Below are 21,600 nucleotides of genomic sequence, written 5' to 3'. Positions count from 1 at the left end.
TTGAAAACCATAAGGAAGTAATAGTCCAGGTAAAACACAGCTGGACTACTCCAAAGTCTTTTTTTTCTTTCAAAAAAGTGCCTGCAGTGACACCTCCCAGCAACCTGAAGCCTTTCCACAGCCATATGGCTCCATGGCATTGCCTCAGGTTGCCTTAATCTGACCTATTTTTCTGGTCGCATTCTTTCCTCTTCTTTTCTTTTGTGTCCCCCCAAATAACTGAGTTATTTGCAGTTACTCTGCAACACATTTCAGTTTTATTTGCCCTGTTGTGATTCAAGCTTAAAGATCTCTGATCCTTCCTGTGTGAAGGGCTGGAATTACCATCTGATGACCATCCAGGTGTTCACATACCTGCTCTGTTTTGGAGAATTTTTATGAGGGAACAGTAGAAAAGGTGGGGGTTCCTTGGTCTCCTAATCTTAGAGAAGATTCCTCAGGGGTAGGAATTACTCAGCCTTGTCAGCAGCAAATATGCTGCTCTTACATGTGGACTTAACTGCAATTTCCTTTATCCTTCAAATAATTCCTGGATTAGTGGTGGAGTAGCTGCTTTTGATGTACTTGTAGGCAATGTTTTCTTTAATCTGCATTGTTGGACCAAGTCAGAGCTCTGCTCCAAGTCCTTCTGGCTGTGAGATTCTCTTCTACCACTTCAGCCCTGCTGTCTCAGCTATTCCTGCCTCCTGCCATGATGTTAAAGCTGGAAAATGAGGTTTCTTTTGTGGGGTTTAGGTTTCTTTTTGGGGTTGAGACTGCACCTTGGAAAATTGCTGGCAGTGGAGATGAGTCCCTGTGTTCTGCCTTCTGTGATGTCACTGTATAGCTCCTGGTCCTGCTCTTCAACTGAGTTCAAGCTGAGGTCAAGGGCATCTGGTTTAATCTTCCAAGGGTTTTCAAAGCTGGATTGCATATGGTAGGAATTCCTTCCCTGGAGGAGGTCAGCCTGGTGACGTTCAGCTGTAGCCTGGGCGCAGTACCAGACTGCACCCTCTCGTAGAGACAGTGGCACCATTGGTTCAAGCTGTGGATTTTTGCCATTGGACAGCAGCAGTTCGGTTATTTTTGCTGCAAACACGACATCTGCCAGCATCCCTAAGCCCTTGGTCTACAGGACAACCATCTGTTCTGGTATGATCTTCTCGGAAGCTGCCACAACTCTGGCAAACGTCCTGAGCTCAGGCTCCAGCAGCTCCTGCTGCAGCAGTGGCTCGGGACTCCTTCCCTGACTACGTCATGAGCAGCATCACATCCTGCTACATCAATCCTTCCACCTTTTCAGTGGGATAAATAAACTATTCCCTGAACAGACTGAGTTCCTGTTGCCCTGAATCCCTGCACTCTTCAGGTGTCTGTAGACTTTCCCTCAAGCCACCAGTAGCAATTATCTTAATTTAAATGTGACTTACATAACAAACTAGTTTGTCTGTTGCTTTATATTTGCCTTCAGTGCAGGTTCAGTTTTGCCTTCAGAATATTTTTCCTCGTTGTTTTTGAGGTAGTTGGTCATCTCTTCTCAGGGGTGACCAGTGACAGGACCCCAGGGAATGGCCTGAAGTTGTGTCAGGGGAGATTTAGGTTGGATATTAGAAAAAGGTTCTTCCCCCAGAGGGTGGTCAGGCACTGAACAGGCTCCCCAGGGCAGTGGTCACAGCATCAAGGCTGACAGAGCTCAGGGAGTGTTTGGACAATACTCTGGGACATGTGGTGGGACTCTTGGGGATGGTCCTGTGCAGGGCCAGGAATTGAACTCGATGATCCTTGTGGGTCCTTTCTAACTCATCAAATTCTGTGATTCTGTGATAATTGACTTCTTAAGCTTTTAAACATCAGGAACGTTGGATTTGATGACATTGGAGGTCTTTTCTAACCCCAGTGATTCTATGATTAGTTGTTAAACAACCAGGAGCATTTGTTCCCCTTGCTGGGAACAAATGATGGATGACTTGAGCTGGTGAGGAACAGCTCAGCTGGAAGTCAAATTGCCTGAATTCCTGGACAAAAATCCTACTTCCCACTTCAAAAAAAGTGTTTAACATGGAGTTCACACCCAATGTGGACATTAGTCTTACAGTGCAGATCAGAGGTCAGCGGAAATCGAGGCCAATGTTAACTTCTATCTCAAAGCTGCCCTGGCAGTCGGTGAACCTGCATCTCTGCCTGTCCCAAGTGCACAGTTTTATTGCAAATGTAATTACTCCAGTCTCTTAATCCTCTCCATATTAACTTTATATTTTTAGAAGCCCTGTAATCTTGCACGTTAATGCCTTGATGGATCGTGGGCATTAAGTCGTGTGCGTAAAGCGCAGATGAGTAACAGTTGACAAATGGAATGGTTTGGGTGCATTGCAGACTTAGCCATTTGATTTTTTTTTTTTATTCTGTGCATAAAAATAGAATATTCTTGAGTGCTTTGAGATGTTTGACTGACACCTGCCACTGGGTGGGGAGGCTTGTTCCTTTTACCCACTGTCTGACTGCGTTGTGGTCCTTGCTGCAAGCGGCTGTGGGCTGACCTAAAACACACACATGACTCAACATTTCTCAAAAATACAGGCTGATGACCAACAAAAAACCCTCTGGGCAACCACAGCGACCACAAAGTGAACTTGGGCTCGAGCCTTTGCAACCTTGACTTCCCTCTGCCAATGGCCAGGGTCGTTCTTCAAGGACCAGGAGCTTTGTGGAATGATTCTTGAATGTCACTGCTGTGAGTGAGCTTTATATTTAAATGAGGAGGTTATTTCTCCTCAAGAGAGCAAATCTTACTGCTTTTTGTTCTCTTCTTATTTAAATGACCTGTAATGGTGAAGTCTGTTGTTGGACTTTCAGTCTAGAGCATTTTAATTATGCACAGTAACAAATTTTCAAGTATTGGATCGAACTTTCTTTCAGTCAAATTGATTTTAACCAATTTCTTTATCTCTGTCTTAGGAACCAATTAAATCCCGGGCACCACAACTTCATTTAGAATACAGATTTTATAAACAACTTGGAAGTGCAGGTGAGTAAACCTACCTTAAGCTTATCAAGAGGGATTTTTTTTTATTAAATCAAACGTCACCATCATATTTGTTATCTAACTCTGACTTGAACTTATTCATCCGGGCAAATTCTTTCAGCCTCACACAATTTTTGGAAGAGATTTGGGTGAGAATAAGATCATCATGATGATACTGGGTCATTGTGTGGACCTAAAACCTCGAGTTAGTGAGGATTTACTGATCTGGGAAATACCCATGTGAGTGTGTTTGTAAAACATTGGGTCTATCAATGGATGGAAGGTTATTTGCTTATAGAGTGACCTTATAAGGTGATAAAAAGTCTTAAAATCTAGGAAATTATGTAGGAAGCAGAAAGCTTTCCTAATAAAAACCTGAAATACTGTTTTCGTTGGTATTTACTAAATCATAAGAGTGTACTGGGCTCGGTATTTTCTGTGTGACCATAGTCTACAACAAACAGGAGAAAAATAGAACAGGATAAGCCAAAGGTGGAGGTTTTTTATTCCTCTTTTTCTGGCAGTTTCTGATTTCCCTAATACAGGACTTGAGTTGTGTCTAATGGTGTTTGGATTCTTGTTCCGTGAATTTATGGTTGCTTTTTAAACCTGAAGTGCCTTTTATCATGTGCTGTTTCCCATGCCAAGGATTTCCATAGCCTTCCCACTGCACAAAGAAGTGAACCAAAGACCTTCTCTGCTTCTTCTGTGCCTTGATCATATATTGACTTTGGGCTTTGCCAAGTTTCTGCCATTGCTGTAATTTTTTTACACTTTCCTCGACTTTATTCTTCCTATTTTCCCTGAATGGACCCAGCTTCCACTGGCAGAGGATGTACAGTGGATATCCAAAAATACTTTGGTAATAATATATTACCGAAATACTAATTTGAACTCCCTGCTTGAGTTCTGTTGGGGCTTGTGATCTCTGGGATAGCCTGGCCCATGTGTCTTGTGACACATGGATGAATCCCAACCTGTTTTTCCTGTGCCAGTTGGCTTCCTACCACTCTTTAAAGATGTTATTGAGGAATTCTAAAACTGATCAAAAGTTCAGGGCTTGGCTTTCTTTTGGTTAGATAAAGTATTTTTAATGGGTTTTCTCCTGTTCCTAATGAATATAAACCTTCTGTCCTGTAATGCTCACCCATTTAGGACATATGTGGAATCATGGAGTACTTTGGGTTGGAGGGGACCTTAAAACTCATCCCTCCACTGCCATGGGCAGGGACACCTTCCACTATCCCAGGTTGCTCCAAGCCCCATTCAACCTGGCCTTGAACACATCTGGGGATGGGGCAGCCACAGCTTCTCTGGGCAACCTCTGCCAGGGCATCACCACCCTGACAGGGAAGAATTTCTTCCCAATCTCTAATCTACCGTCGTCTAGCATTTTATCAAGAGACTGTTGAGAAGCCTCATGAACAACCTGACTATTTCTATCTCTGTGTGGTCCCACGGGCACTGCATGCCCAGCTCTCGGAAGCTGTTGTATGCCATCAGAAGCTCTTGCGCTACAGTTTTGCTAAAACACCTGGAAATGGACCAGGAGGTTGGGCGATGTGAACCACAGCTCTGGGCTCACCATGAAACCTGGAGTCCCACCAAAATAAATTTTGGTGGAGTCAGGCTGCCAGGAGCAGGAGCCTTGACTCAGTGTCTGCACGGCATGTGGAGGGTCAGGGGAAGAGTGTCTGTCTGTATGAACAGATTGGAGCTAAATATGTGCTGACTTTGGGGAAATGGAGTGGTCTGTTCCCAGTGATGTTGGTAACCCTAGGCTCCCCTAAATGGTCCTTGCTTCAAAACTGCTCAAACAGTCTTGAACTTCCAGTAGGTTCGTCCGGTTACTTGGAATTATCGTGCACTCGCCAAACGAAGACTGAAAGTGTCCAAACCCATGGTGTGCATGACTCAGAGGAGAACAACAGGAGCGTTCCATGTGACACACTGCTCAATAAATTAGCCAATTAATCCTGCCAAATGACGTGGCACACTGTGAACCTCCCACCGCTCGCTGAAAAAGCGAGACTGGTGAGAGCTCTGCTGTGGTGCCGCGGTGCCAGCCTGGTCCTCTCATCAACACAACTGCTGCCTTCAACCGCGTGTGCGACCAGATGGTCTCGGTGAGCGGCGTCTCTGAGACGTCACAATTGTCATCACCTGCAGCATTTGGAGAAGAATGGGGTTTTCTTCCTAATGAGAAGGGGTTTAGTAGTGATTTCCTTCTTCTTGAATACTCAGAATAAACATTTTTTTAAGCGCATTGCTCTTGGATAGTAATTGTAGGAAAACTCAGTTTGGAAGGGACGTACTGGCCATGGATGAAAGCCTGAAGGATGAATGTGGGTATCAGTTACCTGCTTCACTTGACATTAACCAATACTAGTGAAATTAGTCTTCTTTTTTTCCTTTTTCTAAGCTATTCAGTCTAGTTTTGCATTTCCCTTGGTGCAGTTGCAAATAGCCCAATGATTCAGAAGAGAAATCCTGGATGAGCTTCCGTGTGAGATGTTTCCGCGTGAACAGAGGAAGCTGTGGGAGCTGCCTCTTCCTGAATTCAGCAGCAACTCTGTGGCTTCCTGTGCCACGTGCTCCATCAGCATCGATGTTCAAAGGCTCTCTGACAAGGCACCAAAGCTGCATCTGTTCCTTCCCAGCAGCACCAGCTTCTCCGCCTGCCACATGGCTTGGATGAGCATCACGAGTCATCTTGGATTAGCCAGGGAGCAGACTGGATTTCGTGTGTCTCAGACATCTTAAGGTGTTTCACACTAGATCAAGTTATACTGGAGGAGGGAAAGGTTTGATAAAGGGATCTAATCTATAGGAATGTGGCTCTTTTTGATGCTTCTCAAATCAACTCAATACTGCTGGATGTATCCACTGGATTCAGAAGAAGCTACTGGAGATAGTCCTGGGTCAGGAGTAATCAACTAAGACGTCTCTGATGTGCTTGTGAGGGTGATTGGTGCTGTCTCTGATATTTCAGTGCTTCCCTGTATTAAGAGAAATTAACAGCTCCCCTATAATTCCCTTTCCTGCCCCTTTAAGAGGAGGAATGTTTGCTTATTGTTTTCCATGATTCTTCCTTGAACTTTTCTGCCCCCCAGAAGTCGAGTGAGGCCCTGCTGCACAGTGACCATCTGCTGGCTTCGTCTGTCTCACTGTGGAATTAAATATTTAATAACCCAAAATAGTGTCTCAGTGCTTTACCTTGGTGTGGGCAGCGGAACAGAACAGAGCAAAGCGCGGGCACGGAGTCAGAGACCTGATGGTTGGTCTGTAGGGTGTCCCAGGGAAGGACGAGAATTCCTTTAGGTTTTAGCAGTCTGGGATATGATCCATTTGCTCACCACGATAATTGGAATAGTTTTAACAATCTCTGTGCAAACAGGTTGTGTTCCTGTCATCAATCCTCTACGGTGTCATACTGAACTGTTTCATGTTTGCTCTTTGTCCTATAACCAACTTGAGCATGCACCAGCATCCTGATGGGATTCATCCTGGCCTGCGCTCACATCCTCACCAGGATCTCACTTTGCTGGTGATAGCACAGTCAGTCCTGATTTTTTTCCTTCCTGGGTAATACCTACCTGTGCATGGACATGAGGAGCACAGTCCAAGGGTGATGGGCATTCCCCAGAATTAGGCTCTTGCTCTGTGACCCTCCTTGAGGACTGGCTGTTCCAGGTGTTTCCTCCTCCCAAAGGATGGTTCCTTGTCTGCTGAGCTTCCCCTTGCTCTGAGGCTTTGTATGGTGACTTGAATCTGCTGCTTCCAGACCTTAAGGACAAGAGGAGCTCCCCCTCCAACTTGACCAGATGCTTTTACATCTCCAAGTGCTGCTGGAAGCAGTTCAAGTCTCCAGCATGTTTCCAGTGTTGGATCAGTCACCCGAGCTTGGCATTTGTCTCCAGTGCTCAAAGTTTGTGGAGTAAACTGAGTTATTTGGCCATGATCAGACAGAGCCAGCTCCTGGCTCCCAGGATGCTCCTGTTTCCTGGGCAGTTGGTACCAAAGGACAAAGCTTTGGCTTTCCTTGAAGTGCCTTCTGCTCACCCAGCAGGACTCTTCTGCTTGGTTTGGGGTGAATAAGGAAGTTCCCAAGGCTTGCAGGAGCCCTGTAGCAACCAAATCCTACTGGTGGCACACCAAGGTCTTAGTGATTTCTTTGGTCTTGTCTTGTGGGCTCTGTTTGCTTATGGATAGCAAGAATGGTTTGTTTGTTTCAAGGCTGATTCCAGGTTAGAAGAATCTCATCTCTTCAGAAGCTTCTGGGGTGAGTCCAGGGAGATACTTTGAAGGCTGGAGCCCCTCTGCTCTGGAGCCAGGCTTGGAGAGCTGGGGGTGTTCACCTGGAGAAGAGAAGCTCCAGGGAGACCTGAGAGGCCTTTCCAGTGTCTAAAGGGGCTCCAGGAGAGCTGGAAAGGGACTTCAGACAAGGGCCTGGAGGGACAGGACAAGGGGGAATAGCTTCCCACTGCCAGAGGCAAGGTTAGGTGAGACACTGGAAAAAAATTGTTCCCTGTGAGGGTGGTGAGGCCCTGGCCCAGGCTGGCCAGAGAAGCTGTGGCCGCCCCATCCCTGGAAGTGTTGAGGGTCAGGTTGGACAGGGCTTGGAGCAACCTGGGACAGTGGAAGGTGTCCCTGCCTATGGTAGGGGGTGGAACGAGATGGTCTGTAAGGTCCTTTTCATCCCAAACCATTCTGAGATTCTGTGATTCCAACAGTGACCAGTAGATGTACAGGAATTATGTTTGTCGGGTTTTTTGTTACTGCATTTCAAAGCACCTCTGGCATCTCTCCCTCTTGTTGCTGAGACCATATGTGATGCCTTCCCTGTAAGCATCACCTTTGGAAGGTAATATGGAGCACTGCTTGTTTCCAGGTTCCTTGTGGCTGCATGGAGCCGATGATGGAGCTTCCACATAGTGACAGCTTCTGCCTGTGCACATCATGTGCACAACTCATGCATTTTTGATTCAGTAGTAGTTTATTTTTATATCAGCTGGCAGATGAGTCACCTTCCCCCACCCTTTGCAGTCCCACCTTGGTACATGTGATTCATTCAGCCCAGCTGGGTTCTGTGCCACAGCTCTGTAACCAGTGCTCATCCCCAGGATGGGCAGGTGACATTGGCAAGTGGATGCTGGACATCATGAACCTCCACAGTGGCGTGGTGGGAAGCAGGAGAGGAGTCTGATACGCTGGAGAATCCCAGGAAACCGAGATCTCTGCTGTCCCCAGCCCACGCAGTGGATGAGTCACAGTGTAGGAGCAGAATGTTCTGAGTCAGGGAGGGGTATGTCGGTACATATAGAATATTGACGGATTCTGTGGTTTTGTTTTAACTCCTGCTCTGTAAACAAGTTCACCTCTAATGAAGGATGGAGTCGGTGTGTTTACTTTGGGCCCTCTCTCTGTTGCACAACTCTCCCAAGCTCAGCAGTCTGTTTACTTGTCGGGAGGTAGGACCGAGGGAAATGAAGGTGGTATAAATAACTGAGCCTTTGCATAGTCTAGTCAATATTTGCATATATATTCTCCAGTGTGGCTGAGTGTCTGCTGCTCCATGCTGCCTGTGGAGTTGGCTTGTTGGGATCGCCTGCGTTGAGCACGTTCTTCTTTATTGCTCTTGCTTTACTCACACACTTTGTAGGTACCGGTGTCCTTTACGGAGAAATTCTTTCCATGCTGGTTGCACAATGCTGTCACTCACGTGGTAATTAGGGATCATTTCAGTAAGGCTCGTTATAGGATGGATGTAAACAAGTCGCCGTGGTAGAGCACTCTGCCAGCACCGGCGATTTCACGGGGAGCTGGCCGTGCCCAACACTCTTCCCCGAGGGAGCTGGAGGAACTCGAGGCCACGTGAGTTAGTGCCAGAGGTCTACACCCCTCTTTAATTAAGGAGTGTGAACATACCCATTAGTCGTGGCTGCGGCCACTTTAATCTTCAAAAATCCCACTCCTTGGAGTGCCACCTTGATGGAAACATCACCGTGGCCGGGAGCTGAGCCAGGTCACCCCTCAGCTGGGTGATGGTTTGAGGGAAGGTGGAGCTGCTGGGTGGGGATTATCGTAAAATCACAGACTGCTTTGGGTTGGGACTTTAAAGCCCATCTTGTTCCACCCCCTGCCATGGGCAGGGGCACCTTTCACTAGACCAGGTTGCTCCGAGCTCCATCCAACCTGGCCTTGGACACTTCCAGGGGTTGCCCCTCTGCACCCCAGACTAGGTTTGGACTGGTGTGGAGTGACACATGGCTGTCACCTGAGGTACTTTTGTGTCCTGCTTCGTTGTGTGAAATGGTTTGTTCATACCTGTCACATTCCAGCACTCCGGAGGAGCACTGCAGCCTCCTTTGAAATACTGGAAATATTTTAGAATCCAAGTGTTCAGTGACTATAAGCATTTAATAAGTGACTCATCTGTGCAAGGTCATACAAAATTGGCATCTATTTGCAAGGAAAGCAGCTTGCACCTTTGGGCTGCATCTTGTGTCCATCATTCCCTACATCATTCCCTGTGATAGACTCGAAGTTTTGGAGGTGTTGGGTTAATTTCCTACCAGCAAGGAAAAAATCTTCTCCATTCCCAAATCCTGCACTGAAACGTGCCCTTGCTGACAGGTTGGTGATGCTCAGCACAGAGATATGGTTTCATTCACCTGAAAATGGCCTTTTTAAGCAAAAAGCAGAGGCACCCACACTGAGCTGCACCTTAAGGAATGGTGATCAGCAGCTTCATTGTAAAGTCAGGGTAGTCCAAGGAGCTCGAACTTGAGGGATCTCAGACTTCAGAGCTTTTGAATTGCAGGATGAAATGTTGTGGATTACTGTAAGGTGCCTGATTAGAGCCTGCTGCTTCCAGAGCTGGCTTGCTGTTGATCTCCAGAGAATCATGTTTTGCTATCTAAAAATATTTGGCTTTTTTTCATGTGGCCATTCCCTTGTTAGGAAGGGCTTCCTGAGTGTGCACATTTCAGCATCTCAGCATCAGAAGTTTTTACTTCCTAGGGCTAAATTTAGGTTTTGTCAATTGGAAGTTACCAGATGCTTTTAAAGCAAGGCCATTAATATTTGAATATGAGATTAGGGCAGCTTCCTTTTTATATTCTGAAAAGTCCTCGTGCATCTCTTACTCTTCCAGTATTTGTGGCAGTGATCACAAATCAAACCTCAGTGAAACCAGGCAGCTGAAGAATGCCTTTCCTGCAGATACTTTTCCTTGAAGCCTGACATGGCTGTAAACTGGTTGGACTCATCTGAGTCATCCCAGATGCCTCGTTGGGTTGTCCTCGTAGTCAACCATGTGCGCTGAGAGCAGGTTGTGCTGGCCAGATGCTCTGAGGGTCCAGCTGGGCTCAAGGAGAGGGACAGACAATTAATGGTGAAGGTCTCTGTGCTGCTTCTGGTGCTTTCTAGCAAACCCTGAGCTGAAATATCTCCTTCTGGCTGGCAGCCCAGGGTGTGCTTGGGAATTGGAGTGCCTTAGCCATCAGAGTGGGGAGGTGAAGATCAGAGAACCACACACTGGTTTGCATTGGGATGGGCCTTAAAGTTCATCTCGTTCCACTCCCCTGCCATGGGCAGGGACACCTTCCACTAGACCAGGTTGCTCCAAGCCCTGTCCAGCCTGGCCTTGAACACCTCCAGGGCTGAGGAGGCCACATGACCCATGATGTTTGAAGATAAACTTTGGAATTTACATTTACACTGAATGGAAAACCTAGTTTGGCAGTTAGGGCCAGGATCATTAATAAGGATGTGGGAACCAGTTGGCCTTGCTGTTCTGCTTGTCCCCCTTTTCTTCCCCTTCTCTGAACATTTTTCAAGCCATCAGGATGCTGTACTTAGGAGCAAATTAAGGTCTAGAGCTGTAAAATCTGATCCATTTTCAGGAGGGCAGCTGTTGCAGGTATTGAGCCTGCCTTGATCCAAACAAAGCTGATTCCCTTTTGGAAGGTGGGTGCCTGATTTAGTGGGATCCCTTTCAAAGCAGCAGAGGCATCCTACACATGCCAAAGGTTTTCAAGGCGAAACACTGAACTGTGCCAGCGAGGTTTGACACAAGTGAAGTCCTGGGCCAGAGGGTTGCCCACCTCTCAGACCAGCTCTCCCATGGGTTTGGAGTTTGCATTTCAGAGCTGTGTCCTGCCTGCTACTGAAAAACCCCCTCTGCTTGGTAAAAGATAAGCCACAGCCTCTCCTCTGAGTCTGTGATGGATCAGAGGGAGTTCTGCAGTTTTGTAATAATTTTTCTGTCTGAAAATGGCAGTTTTTCCATTAAAATTCCATTCCTACCCCCTCATGCTCAGCTCTCTTAAGGTGAAACAGAGATGATATCTGGAGGTGGGATCTCAGTGCCTCTGAACTTCTGTTTGGCAGTAGGTTCTCCTGTGATAAGAGGGAGTGGGAGGTTTTTCCTCAGGCTGGAAGGACCGTGTGGGTAACACTTTCCTACTCATCTGAAAAAACCCCTTTTCCCTCCAAACCTACCACAGTTATGGGACTGATGAATGCCCATCTCTTGACTTGTTGTGGGGAGTTCACGTGCGTTTGACTCTCAGCATCCATCACTTACTGGTTTGATACTGCTGCAGGAGCAAGTGCCCCCCCTCCCAGTGGGTCAGCATGAGTGTTGTGGGGCCATGTGCACCCATGCCTCTGCAGGCAGATCCCAGCACACCTGGGAGATGGCACACAGGGCTGTGCTGCCAAAAATGCCATCAGATTGTCCCACCATGGTCTGGTGTGAAGCTGGCCTTCAGCTGCCTGAGCATCACCTTACTCCGAGCACCCAGAGATTCTATGTCTGATGTGACTGCTGCTTTAATCTCACTGAATTGGACCCATCTGATGTCATCCCAGACCCAAATGCTTTTGGATTAATGCCAGATCCTGCCTGGACGTGCCAGTTTTGCCTTATGCCATTTTGCCAGCCTGGCTAGAACGACTCTGGTCCCTCCACAGAGATGTGGGTTGGAGCCGAGCTGTAATCCAGGCTGTCAGATCCCTCAGTATTGTCTCTGTGGTAGTGTCACCCCCTTGTGTCACATCCTGGCTGTTGCCCAGGGACCTTAAAGCATCACTTAACTCGGTGCTATGGCTTTCTGGCTTGTGGATGGGGAGGAAGGAGGAGCCGGTCAAAGCTCTGCCTCCAGCCCACAGTCTCCAATGGGAATGAGCTGAGGAAGGGCAGGAGCCACTTGTGACATGGTGTGATCAAATCAAGATGGTTCTCTGGGCAACACAGGAGCAATTCAGCACAAGCCTTTTATTATTGCTGCTTTCTTAGCGTTTTTCACCTGCCTAGAAGGAGCCTCTGTCTTGGCACTGCTTCTGGAGTTAAATTTGGGTGCAGCTGAACATTCTCTTAAAACCAAGAACTTCTGGCGTTGATTTTTCTGAAATTTATACCTGTAATGTCATTAACATGCATCACTTCATATGCATAATGTGCACATCTTCCTCCCAAGGAGCAGCACTGTGCTCTGTGACCAAGGACAGGACCCGAGGGAATGACTGGAGCTGTATCAGAGGAGGGTTAGGTTGGTATAATAACTGCAGGTCTTTTACAATATCTGGCTCCCAGCAAAGAGCTAATATGTGATGTCCTTTTTGTAGTCTTTTCCTCTGGGAAGTGAAGGTATTTAAACGAAGCTGGGTGAGCTCTGCCCCCTCTGTCTTTAGTCTTGTCATGTGATTTGGAAGCTGGGAGGAAGGTGATGAGTGTTAATGGGAACTCGATGCTCCCAAGCTGTGTCAAGGGAGGTTTAGGCTGGGTATCAGGAAAAGGTTCTTCCCCCAGAGGCTGTTTGGCACCGAACAGGCTCCCCAGGGCAGTGGTCACAGCACCAAGGCTGCCCGAGCTCAAGGAGCATTTGGACAACACTCTCAGGCACAGGGTGGGATTGCTGGATTGTCCTGTGCAGAGACAGGAGTTGGACTTGATGATCCTTGTGGGTCCTTCCAGCTCGGGATATTCCATGATTCTATGAAGTTGTTCTTAAAGGAAAGAAAATAACTCTGTGATTTCATCTCAACTTCGCTGTTACCTGGTTAAAAAGAAGTGGCCAAAACCTGCCACTTGACTCTCTCAGCAGGTAGAGCTGAACCAATACAGGAATTGCAATGCCAAGGAAAACCAACTGGGAAACAATTTGTGTTTGGGTTTTTTGGAGGTTTTTTGGGGGGGTGGTTTTTTTTTGTTTGTTTGTTTTGGTTGGTTTGACATGGTCTGGCTCTGAATGCCCAGCAGAGCTCACCCAGCCTGGGGACCTGCGGGGAAGGAGAACCACAGAATCACTGAGGTAGGAAAAGCCCTCTGAGATCCTCGAGTCCAACCATTCCCACAGCACTGCCAAGGCCACCACTCGACCCTATCCCCCAAGCTGTGCCCTATCCACACAGCTTTTCAGTCCCTCCAGGAATGTTGCTGAGTGTCTCCACCTCTCCCTGGGCAACCTATGCAGTGATGTTCTTCTGCCCCTGTCTTTGTATTGCAGGTGTGGGGGAAAAGGTAGATAATTAAGCTGGAATTTAAACTAGAATGTTTTGGGGTAGTTTAAAATAACTCTTCTAAAATTATATACTGGTTTTATCCTTATTTTAAAATGTTGTTCTATGGGCCAGCTGCTATAATCACTGAAGCAAGAGGTTGTTGCAAAGGGTATATTGATATAAAATCCAACAGTAACGTGGGGATTCAAGTGCAGTCATTTTCCTTGAGCCCTAGAAATGTGAATTACATCTCCTGAAACTTGCCAAAAAAGCAATTTATTGTGCTATGCTTTATTCTTTTGTATTTGTCAAGAATTGAAACAATTTTACATGACTAGTTTAGTTGTTACAGCTAAAAAACTGCCTGTGAATGGATGTTCCTGGGTAAATTTCCCAGATTTTGAAAGTTTTCCTGCATTCAGCCCTTCCAGTAGGGCTGTTTCTCCTCCCAGTCTTTTTTTATCTTTATGAATACAAATGTGAATGTCCTCTTGGTACCCCCTCTGCAACTGCTTCTTCCTTTGTGGATGTGAGGAGTTGTTTAATAGAGTCAAGTCATGATGTCAGGAAAGCAGCTTGTACCACCTAAGGAGGAAGAACTGCCACCCCATTCTAATAACACGGCCATCCTGAAATTTGTTTTTCTGAAATTGAAGTAAAAATCAAATAGTCTGGATTTTTACCAGCAGCGAGAACAAATATGTTCTTCCTTCTGTCCTTCCCATGTCTGTTTTTCTTCTGTTCCTTTTTCCACACCTTTTTTTTTTGGTCGATTCAAATACTAACAAGCTACTCAAAACACAGCAGGGCTTAAATACATCCTGCATATCCTGAGAAGATGCACAAAATGTGCTGGAGTGAGGCTGGAGTCTCGGGGTCCACGTGGACCTCGTTAGAGATGACAGTAGCTCTGTCTCCTCACAACTCACTGTTGTGCTCAGTGTCACCTCTTCCCATCAAAACTTGGCTTCCTCTGCCATCATCAGGGGAGAAGATGCTGATCCAATACTTTCTCGTGGCTTCCCCATCCCTGGAAATGTTCAAGGCCAGGTTGGACAAGGCATGGAGCAACCAGGTCTAGTGGAAGGTGTCCCTGCCCCTGGTAGGGGGGTGGGACAAGATGAGCTTTAAGGTCTCTTCCAACCCAAACTCTTCTATGATGAACTTGTGACATTACCCTGGTGTTACTTCCCAGTACCTCTCAGGTTCAGAGTGTTTGAACTGTGCCTCTTCCACATCCAAGGGCAAGGGGAAGGCCTTGCTCTGCCTCTCCTCCCTCTTGGAGGTGGCTCTGTGCCTCCTCACCTGCCAGTGGACTGCACTGGAAGGTCCTGCCACAGCCTTTCCTGCTGGGCAGGGGTGATGGAGCCTGCAGCATTTCCCAGGAGGGAGATGATTCATTGTCCAGTCCAGGGAGGAGATGTTGGGAAAAGCTGGCAGTGGAGCGCCAGGTGTCTGGCAGCAGCTGGAGCAAACGGAGCAGGAGGATGCTCAGGGGCAGCAGATGCAGCCTGGTGCTCTGGGCAAGTCTGATTCCTCTTCCCCCTGCTCAGATGAGTGAGAGAGAGAGAACTGAAAGTAAATCCTGGGCTCTCAAACCACAGTATCAAAGCTCAGGAGAGCAAGGAAATTATTCATAAGCTTTACAGTCGTAAGCCAGGCTGGAAACACTCATGCCTGACCCCCAGTCATGGTGGTCATCTCTGTGAATCAGAGTGGTGGGAAGGGAGCTGCTGCAGAGCTGCCTGTCCTCGGGCACCGGCACTGCTCCAACCCCACTGCTCCAGGTGGATATTTCTCTGTGTGTCTGTGGGATCAGTTCACTATTCTTAGGTTGTTTCCCTAATCTGATGCTGGTTCCAGGTTTTTGAAGCCTTGGAGTGGTTGGAGAGATTGTGGCAGACCGTACGCTGTCACACTGAGCTTCTGCTGGAGTCACAAATTACATTTTCTTCTTGTTTGCCTTCGCATCTCAACTGCTGAGTGTTTTCTGGCAAGAAACAAGAAAAAATCCTCTCAATCACCCAAAGTCTCTGTCCTTCCCCAAGCTCCTCCAGTTCAGGTTGAAGGTGAAGGGCTGTATCCCAAAGCTTTTGCAGTATTATTTTGAGGGAAGACATCTCTGAAATGCATCCAATCAAACATTCGAAAGACCTTCAGGACAACAACAAGGCCAGGTTGGATGGGCCTCTGAACAGCCTGGTCTAGTGGAAGGTGTCCCTGCCCATGGCAGGGGGTTGGAACGACATGATCTCTAAGGTCCCTGCCAACCCACTATGAACTCTGTTCCCAGTAATGAACCCATCTCAACTTTTCTCTCCTCTTTCTGTTTTTGAAGCAGATTATTCCAAAACCTGAAGGTCAAAACGAGCTTTTTTTACTCCCAGCTCACAGGCATAACCCGTTAACCAATGTGCTCAGGTAGATTTTCACAGGATGTGTTTGAAGAGGTTAAAAGCTGAGATCTTGGCCCAGTTGATGTTGATCACAAAGCTTCTCTTTCAGCCAGGATTTTATTCTGATCTGAAAATTAAGAGAAGGGTAGATCCTCATTAGTGTAATCAGCTTAAATGGGTAGACTACTCTAAAGCAATTTGTTTAATTTGTTTGGAACATGTTTAATTTTAGCTATAGATGTTCAGCTCTCGCACAGTTGCTATTTATGCTGTTCATCGTGTAATTTTGTGTTCTGTGATTTGTAAAAATAAACTTTCTGCTCTGAATGGGAATTTTGAGACAATCTGCGGCCCATTCATCAGCCCTGCTTTAAAATCACACAGAACTTTCTGTGCACTGCTGCTGCTGGTGTGTCTCTGCATCCTTCTCAATGAAGAAGAGTTCTTGCTGCTCACATAGAGTGTGGTTTTGTGTCGAGCATCAGCCCTTTGTTGGATATTGGATTGATCCCCCCTCCCTGTGTTTTGGGTATCTAATTTGGGGTTAGCTCTGCAGTAGAGCTCAGTGTTGAAACCTGAGTGAAGAGAGGGTCTGAAATTCTTCTGTAATTCTTGAAATTGAAAACATCAGCTTTTCTATTTGGGCACACCACATGGAAGGGCAGCAGAAACCAATTCCCCCTAGGAGCAAAAAACATGGGTGATTCAGATACTACTGTACTGATCACTTTTCACAAACTGTGGATGTCTCCTGGTTATTTGCTCTGTGGGGACACAGTTTCTGCCTCTCCACTGGTGTAGGTGCCACATGTAGCTGCTTGCAGTTGGGTGTCTTTTGGGCTGCTGGCTGTTGTTGAGGTTTATTTGTAGCCTCTCATACACAGCGTCTGTGTGCTCTGCTGCAGCAGATGGGTCCTGCTTTCCGGGCCTGCCACGTGGGGCAGGTGCTGCACAGTCTGATTTCCCTTGGGCATAACCTTTGACTGGCATCTCTGCCCGTTGCCATTTCATAGCCGGTCCTGGAAATGGTTGTGTGCCTGGAATGTCTGTGTGCCTGGACTAATGTGGCTTCTTGGAGTGTGCTGGATGCCTGAGGAGCTCTTAGGGCTGTTAGTCATGATGTAAAAGCAAGACAGCACGACTTGGATCAGCCAGGATGGTCGATCTTGTGATGGAAATTTGCTGAAAGGAGTTGTTCTGGGTGTTAATTCTGCTCAGATGAAGCGCTGTGGAAGAGCAGTGGTCCTGCTGTTTGTTACTGTTCCCATTCTTGCATTCAAGCCCAAGCCAAGGTTTTTTGGGTTGACCCAACTTACTGCTCAGCCCCGTGAGCACGAGAAGGTGATGCGATGGTCCCTTTTGGTGGCAGCCAAAGCCAAAGCAGTGAGAGTTTAGGAAAGCCAAGGCCAGTCTCGTGGGGCTGCTCAGGAGTGTGGGGGAAGGAGAGTCTTAGTTTTTGGCTTTGCTGCCTGCGCTCGCTGTCGTTCCAGCCGCAAGGCTTTAATCTCTGAAATGCTTTGCTGGGTTTTCGCTGTGCTCAGCTTGAATTTTTTCCAAGACATCGCTCTGCTGAAGTAGCAGAATTTGCCTGTGGATTCCAGTGCAGCGATCAGTCTGTGTTTATTGGGGTGATAAACTTCCCGTGAGAGCGAGGGTGGAGCGGGGCCTTTTCCATGTAGCAGAGCCAAATCACTCAGCAGCAAGACCAAAGCCGTTAAGCAAATTGAGATGATTTCTGCTTGCAGCAGCCTCCACTGTAATAAAGTGCTGTTCTCCAGAGGAAAACCTGCATGTGTCATGCCTGGATTTTCTTCCCTTAATTTGTTGCTCCTGTCTAATGCCATGGAGCAATTCCTAGTTTCAGTGTGATTTCATGCATTAATTGCATTAAACTGATCATGGTTTGTACTTCAGGTGTTGAGTTTACCTTTGAGTTCTTAAGATGAGACTCTGTTCTGCCAGTGGCTTTTCATCCTGCAGTCTTTGACTCCAGAGCTGCTCACCTGCAATATGGCACCTTGGCTTTGTGTGACCTTTCCAGTCCTCTCCTGACACCATTAAAAACCTGAAAGTCAACAGCCCAGACAAAAAAGTCCTTTTTCCTCCATCAATCTCTCTTGGCAATGTCCTTAAGTATTTACAGGTCTGCTGGTGATATTTATGGAGTTTCTGTGGTTCACCGTGACAGTGGACTCAGTGGCACCAGGACACTTGTCCTGAAATAGAGCCAAGCTACGTCATGAATTATGCAGATGGGCTGTGGTTAAATCAAATTTGATGTAGATTTTCTTAGGCTGACCCTTTTTATTGTTCTGAATGGGTCTGGAGCTGCCTGTATCTCAAATTCCATCCAGTCTCATCTGCCAACAGACTCCCTTTAGTATGTACACCAAGCTCACAACTGCTCTTTCAAGCTTTGCCCCTTCCCAGTGAGTTGAGTTGAGTTTGAATGAGCTCAGGGCATGTTACCCTGTGTCTCTCCTAACTTCATTTCAGTAACTTATGTGGAGCTGAGGAGCCCTGGCTTGGGCTGGGAGGCTTCACAGGGCTCAACAGTGATGCTCCTTTGGGTCGGGGGCACAGTGATGCAGCTCTGGAAATTAGAATAATATTACAGCAGTTTTACTCTGGCAAAGGCAGCAGGGAAGTTCTTGACTGCAGGGTTGGCAGCACTGCTGCTGAAAACCCTCAGAGGGAAATCAAACCCTAAAAATAATGTCTCAGGATGCTTTTTTTCCTGTTCTTTGGTACAGCCTCACCTTGTTAGAGCTCACACCCAGAGCAGAGCCTTCCCAGAGGTTAAAGACAAGGAGAGTTCTCCAAGCTCTTGGCTGCAAGGCTTTGAGGGGGTAAAGATGAAGGAATTGGTATCCCAGAGAGCACTAAACAGTTGTGTTGCTTCCTTCCTGACGTGAAATCCCCACATTTTGTGTCTTGCTGCAATGGATCTTCCTGGTTCTTATGCCCAGTAGGAACTGAATTTTAGTTGCAGTGCTCACTCCTGACCAAGTGAGGCTGTAAATGTTCTCCTCTCCATTGCTCTGGGAATGAGATCCTTCACCACTGTAAAGCCTTTCTGCAATTTTATTCTTCCACATACCTTAATTAGCACAGTCCTAATCCCAATTCTTTCCTGATTTCCGCTTTTTGAGACTTGTGGTAGAAGTACTCGCTTTATATCTAGAATTTATAATCATCTCAGTTTTAAATGTTGCTTTAGAATATTCTGTTCTTCTATTATTCTTCGATTGTCTCTAAAAAAGTAGAGATGCTGATCTTTGGGTTAGAGGTGATTATGTAGGCAAATATTCATCAGACTTCACTGAAACCCCAGTGCTTCACCATGAGTTACTTCAAGAACCATCACAATTATTCCAGCCTTCAGCACTAAGCTGATGGCATGAAATTGCCATTTATGTTGATTTGGGGATATTTGAAAGCATTTTGGAGCTGCCTGGATCACATGCCATCATTGTTTGGCTTTCTGAATTGCTTCTGCATCAAACCATCCTGTTTTCCTGGAAGATTTAATAGCTGTTAGTGCTTTCTAAAGCACGGAGCTCTGCTAGGAGCAGCAGCCTCCCAAAACCAGGTTGGGTAAATGTTTTACGTGGGACACAAAACTCTGGTTAGACAGGGAATTCCTGCAACACTCTGTAATATCCCATTAATGCATCCCAATGACAGATACCTAACGTGATTCCCCGAGTTAACAAGATTAAAACCATCCTCTGGTAATCTTTGTCAAGCCACATTTTGTTCTTTTGGAGCTGTACATGGGAGCACAGGTTCTGTAGCATTTAAGCTTTAGTAATCTCAGCACCACATTTATGACATTGCTGGCAGATTGAAGAGTGCCGTGGATTAACAAGGCTTCCCTAAATCTGGAGTAGGACATGCAGTTGCTGTGTTGCTGATGCACTCCAGCCTTAAGTGTTTCCCTGTTCCACTGCCTGAGAACACTGTGATACCAAACCGTGCACTTCATTAGTTGATTATTTTGCTATTTCTATTATTGATCTCTTATGTAAATAGAGGTGTGGGCCTGCACCTACTTAAAACATGCCATAAAATTAATGATCACGCTGTGTTCAGGTCCCGTGCTCTGTAATTTATGGATCTCTGTAGTGGTGCTCCCCAGGCTCAGCCTTTACACTGAATAGCAGGATACCCTATCTTTGGGGATTCAAGCAAATACCTTGTTTTGACATAGGACAAACCCCCACATTTCAAAACAAAACCCTTCCACTGTGTTTTGGAACTGCTTGTGAGGTGTTGACTGCAAATACATATAATTTTATGAGTGTTACACAGTTGATGCTGGTGCTGGGATGCTGAGTGCTGTGCAGGTGCTGATTGTCAAAATGAGCACTTAGCCCTGCACCGAATTCCTCCTGGACGGGCTGCTCTGATTTACTTTGAACTCAAAGGTAATTTCAGGAGTGCTGTGCAGCTCTGTGAGTGTTCCAATACCGAGGCTGGTTTTTTTCCCTTCCAATGCCTTTTAGAAAGCTGATCCACCCAAAAACCCCCTGCCAGCTGAGCATCAACACTGTGTGCTCTTGCTGAGCTGAGTTGGGTGGGAAGGTGGGCTCTGGCTCCTACCAATTGGATGTTAATAGTTATGTGTATGCACATATGTTTAATGACTATGATCACCTGTTTTTACGTGGTGATGGGTCAAAATTTAAAGCTTTTCTCTATTTTAAAGGAAAAGGATTTTTCTTCCTTTCCCTGAGTATAATAGGAGTAACCGTTGTGTAAGGTTGTGCTGAAAGACAAGGGCTGTGTATTATCTTGAGTGACAAAGCAGCCCTTTTTTGGCCATGCCTCATGTTCTCCAAGGGCTATCATCTTCCTAACTGCTCTGACAAGTGCCAACGACATCTGGGCTTGTTCTCTGCCTGGTGTTTAGTGCAGCACAGGGAACTCTGTGTCTTGTTCCCTAAGTCCAAGTCTTCAAGCTGCCAAAGCTCAAGGCTTTCATGTGGTCATGTTATTGCTCTGAAATCCATTTGTCTGTCCAAGGGTGTAGCTGAGCAGAGCCTGCACTGGTTTGGCCTTCAGTTCATTCACAGTGTGTGCTGGAACTTATTTCCTTATTGGGCAACATCAAACAGAATCACTCAAAAGGTAACAGTAAAGCTCTGCCCAGAGAAAGACCTACGTGCCAGAGGAAGGGAATTAACCTTGTCCCACTGACTGATTTGAACTCTGTTCATCCCTTCCAGCTGAAGGGCTTCCCCAGGTGTATTACTTCGGGCCATGTGGGAAGTACAACGCCATGGTACTGGAGCTGCTTGGTCCCAGCTTGGAAGATTTGTTTGACCTCTGTGACAGGACATTCACCCTGAAGACGGTGTTGATGATTGCCATCCAGCTGGTGAGTGACAGTGGGGCCTCCACAGGGCCACTTGGGTCTGCCAGTCCCGGAGAGCTGAGGATGGGTTGGTGCAGTGCAAGGTTCAGGGCAGTCTGTTGCTTGGAGAGAGAATCTCCTTCTGTTACAGAGTCACAGGATGGTTCAGGTTGGAAGGAACTTTCAAAGATCTAATCCAACCCCCCTGCCACGGGTTGCTCCAAGCCCCATCCAACCTGGCCTTGAACACTTCCCAGGATGGGGCAGCCACAGCTTCTCTGGCCAACCTGGGCCAGGGCCTCACCACCCTCACAGGAAGAATTTCGTCCTTACAT

At 46.7% G+C, this 21,600-nt stretch overlaps 1 protein-coding gene across 5 annotated transcripts in view; it reads left to right on the top strand.

Moving 5' to 3' along the window:
* Positions 1–21,600, top strand: part of CSNK1G1 (casein kinase 1 gamma 1) — a 102,078-nt gene that overhangs the window by 51,312 nt on the left and 29,166 nt on the right. For 3 of the 5 annotated variants that reach the window (XM_051796475.1, XM_051796474.1, XM_051796476.1), the window contains 2 exons: positions 2,935–3,004; positions 21,138–21,289. In XM_051796475.1, the coding sequence (XP_051652435.1) occupies positions 2,935–3,004; positions 21,138–21,289 (222 nt within the window). Of the gene's footprint in view, positions 1–2,556; positions 2,711–2,934; positions 3,005–21,137; positions 21,290–21,600 lie in introns of all 5 variants that reach the window. The other 2 variants (XM_051796478.1, XM_051796477.1) reach the window with 1 other exon arrangement.

This window comes from Manacus candei, unplaced genomic scaffold, assembly GCF_025592945.1.
Source record: "Manacus candei isolate 608988 ecotype Guabito, Panama unplaced genomic scaffold, ASM2559294v1 h1tg000046l, whole genome shotgun sequence".
In the NCBI taxonomy this organism is placed as follows: Eukaryota; Metazoa; Chordata; class Aves; order Passeriformes; family Pipridae; genus Manacus; species Manacus candei.
The sequence above is the reverse complement of the archived record's forward strand: the minus strand, read 5'-3'. Positions and strand labels throughout refer to the sequence as shown.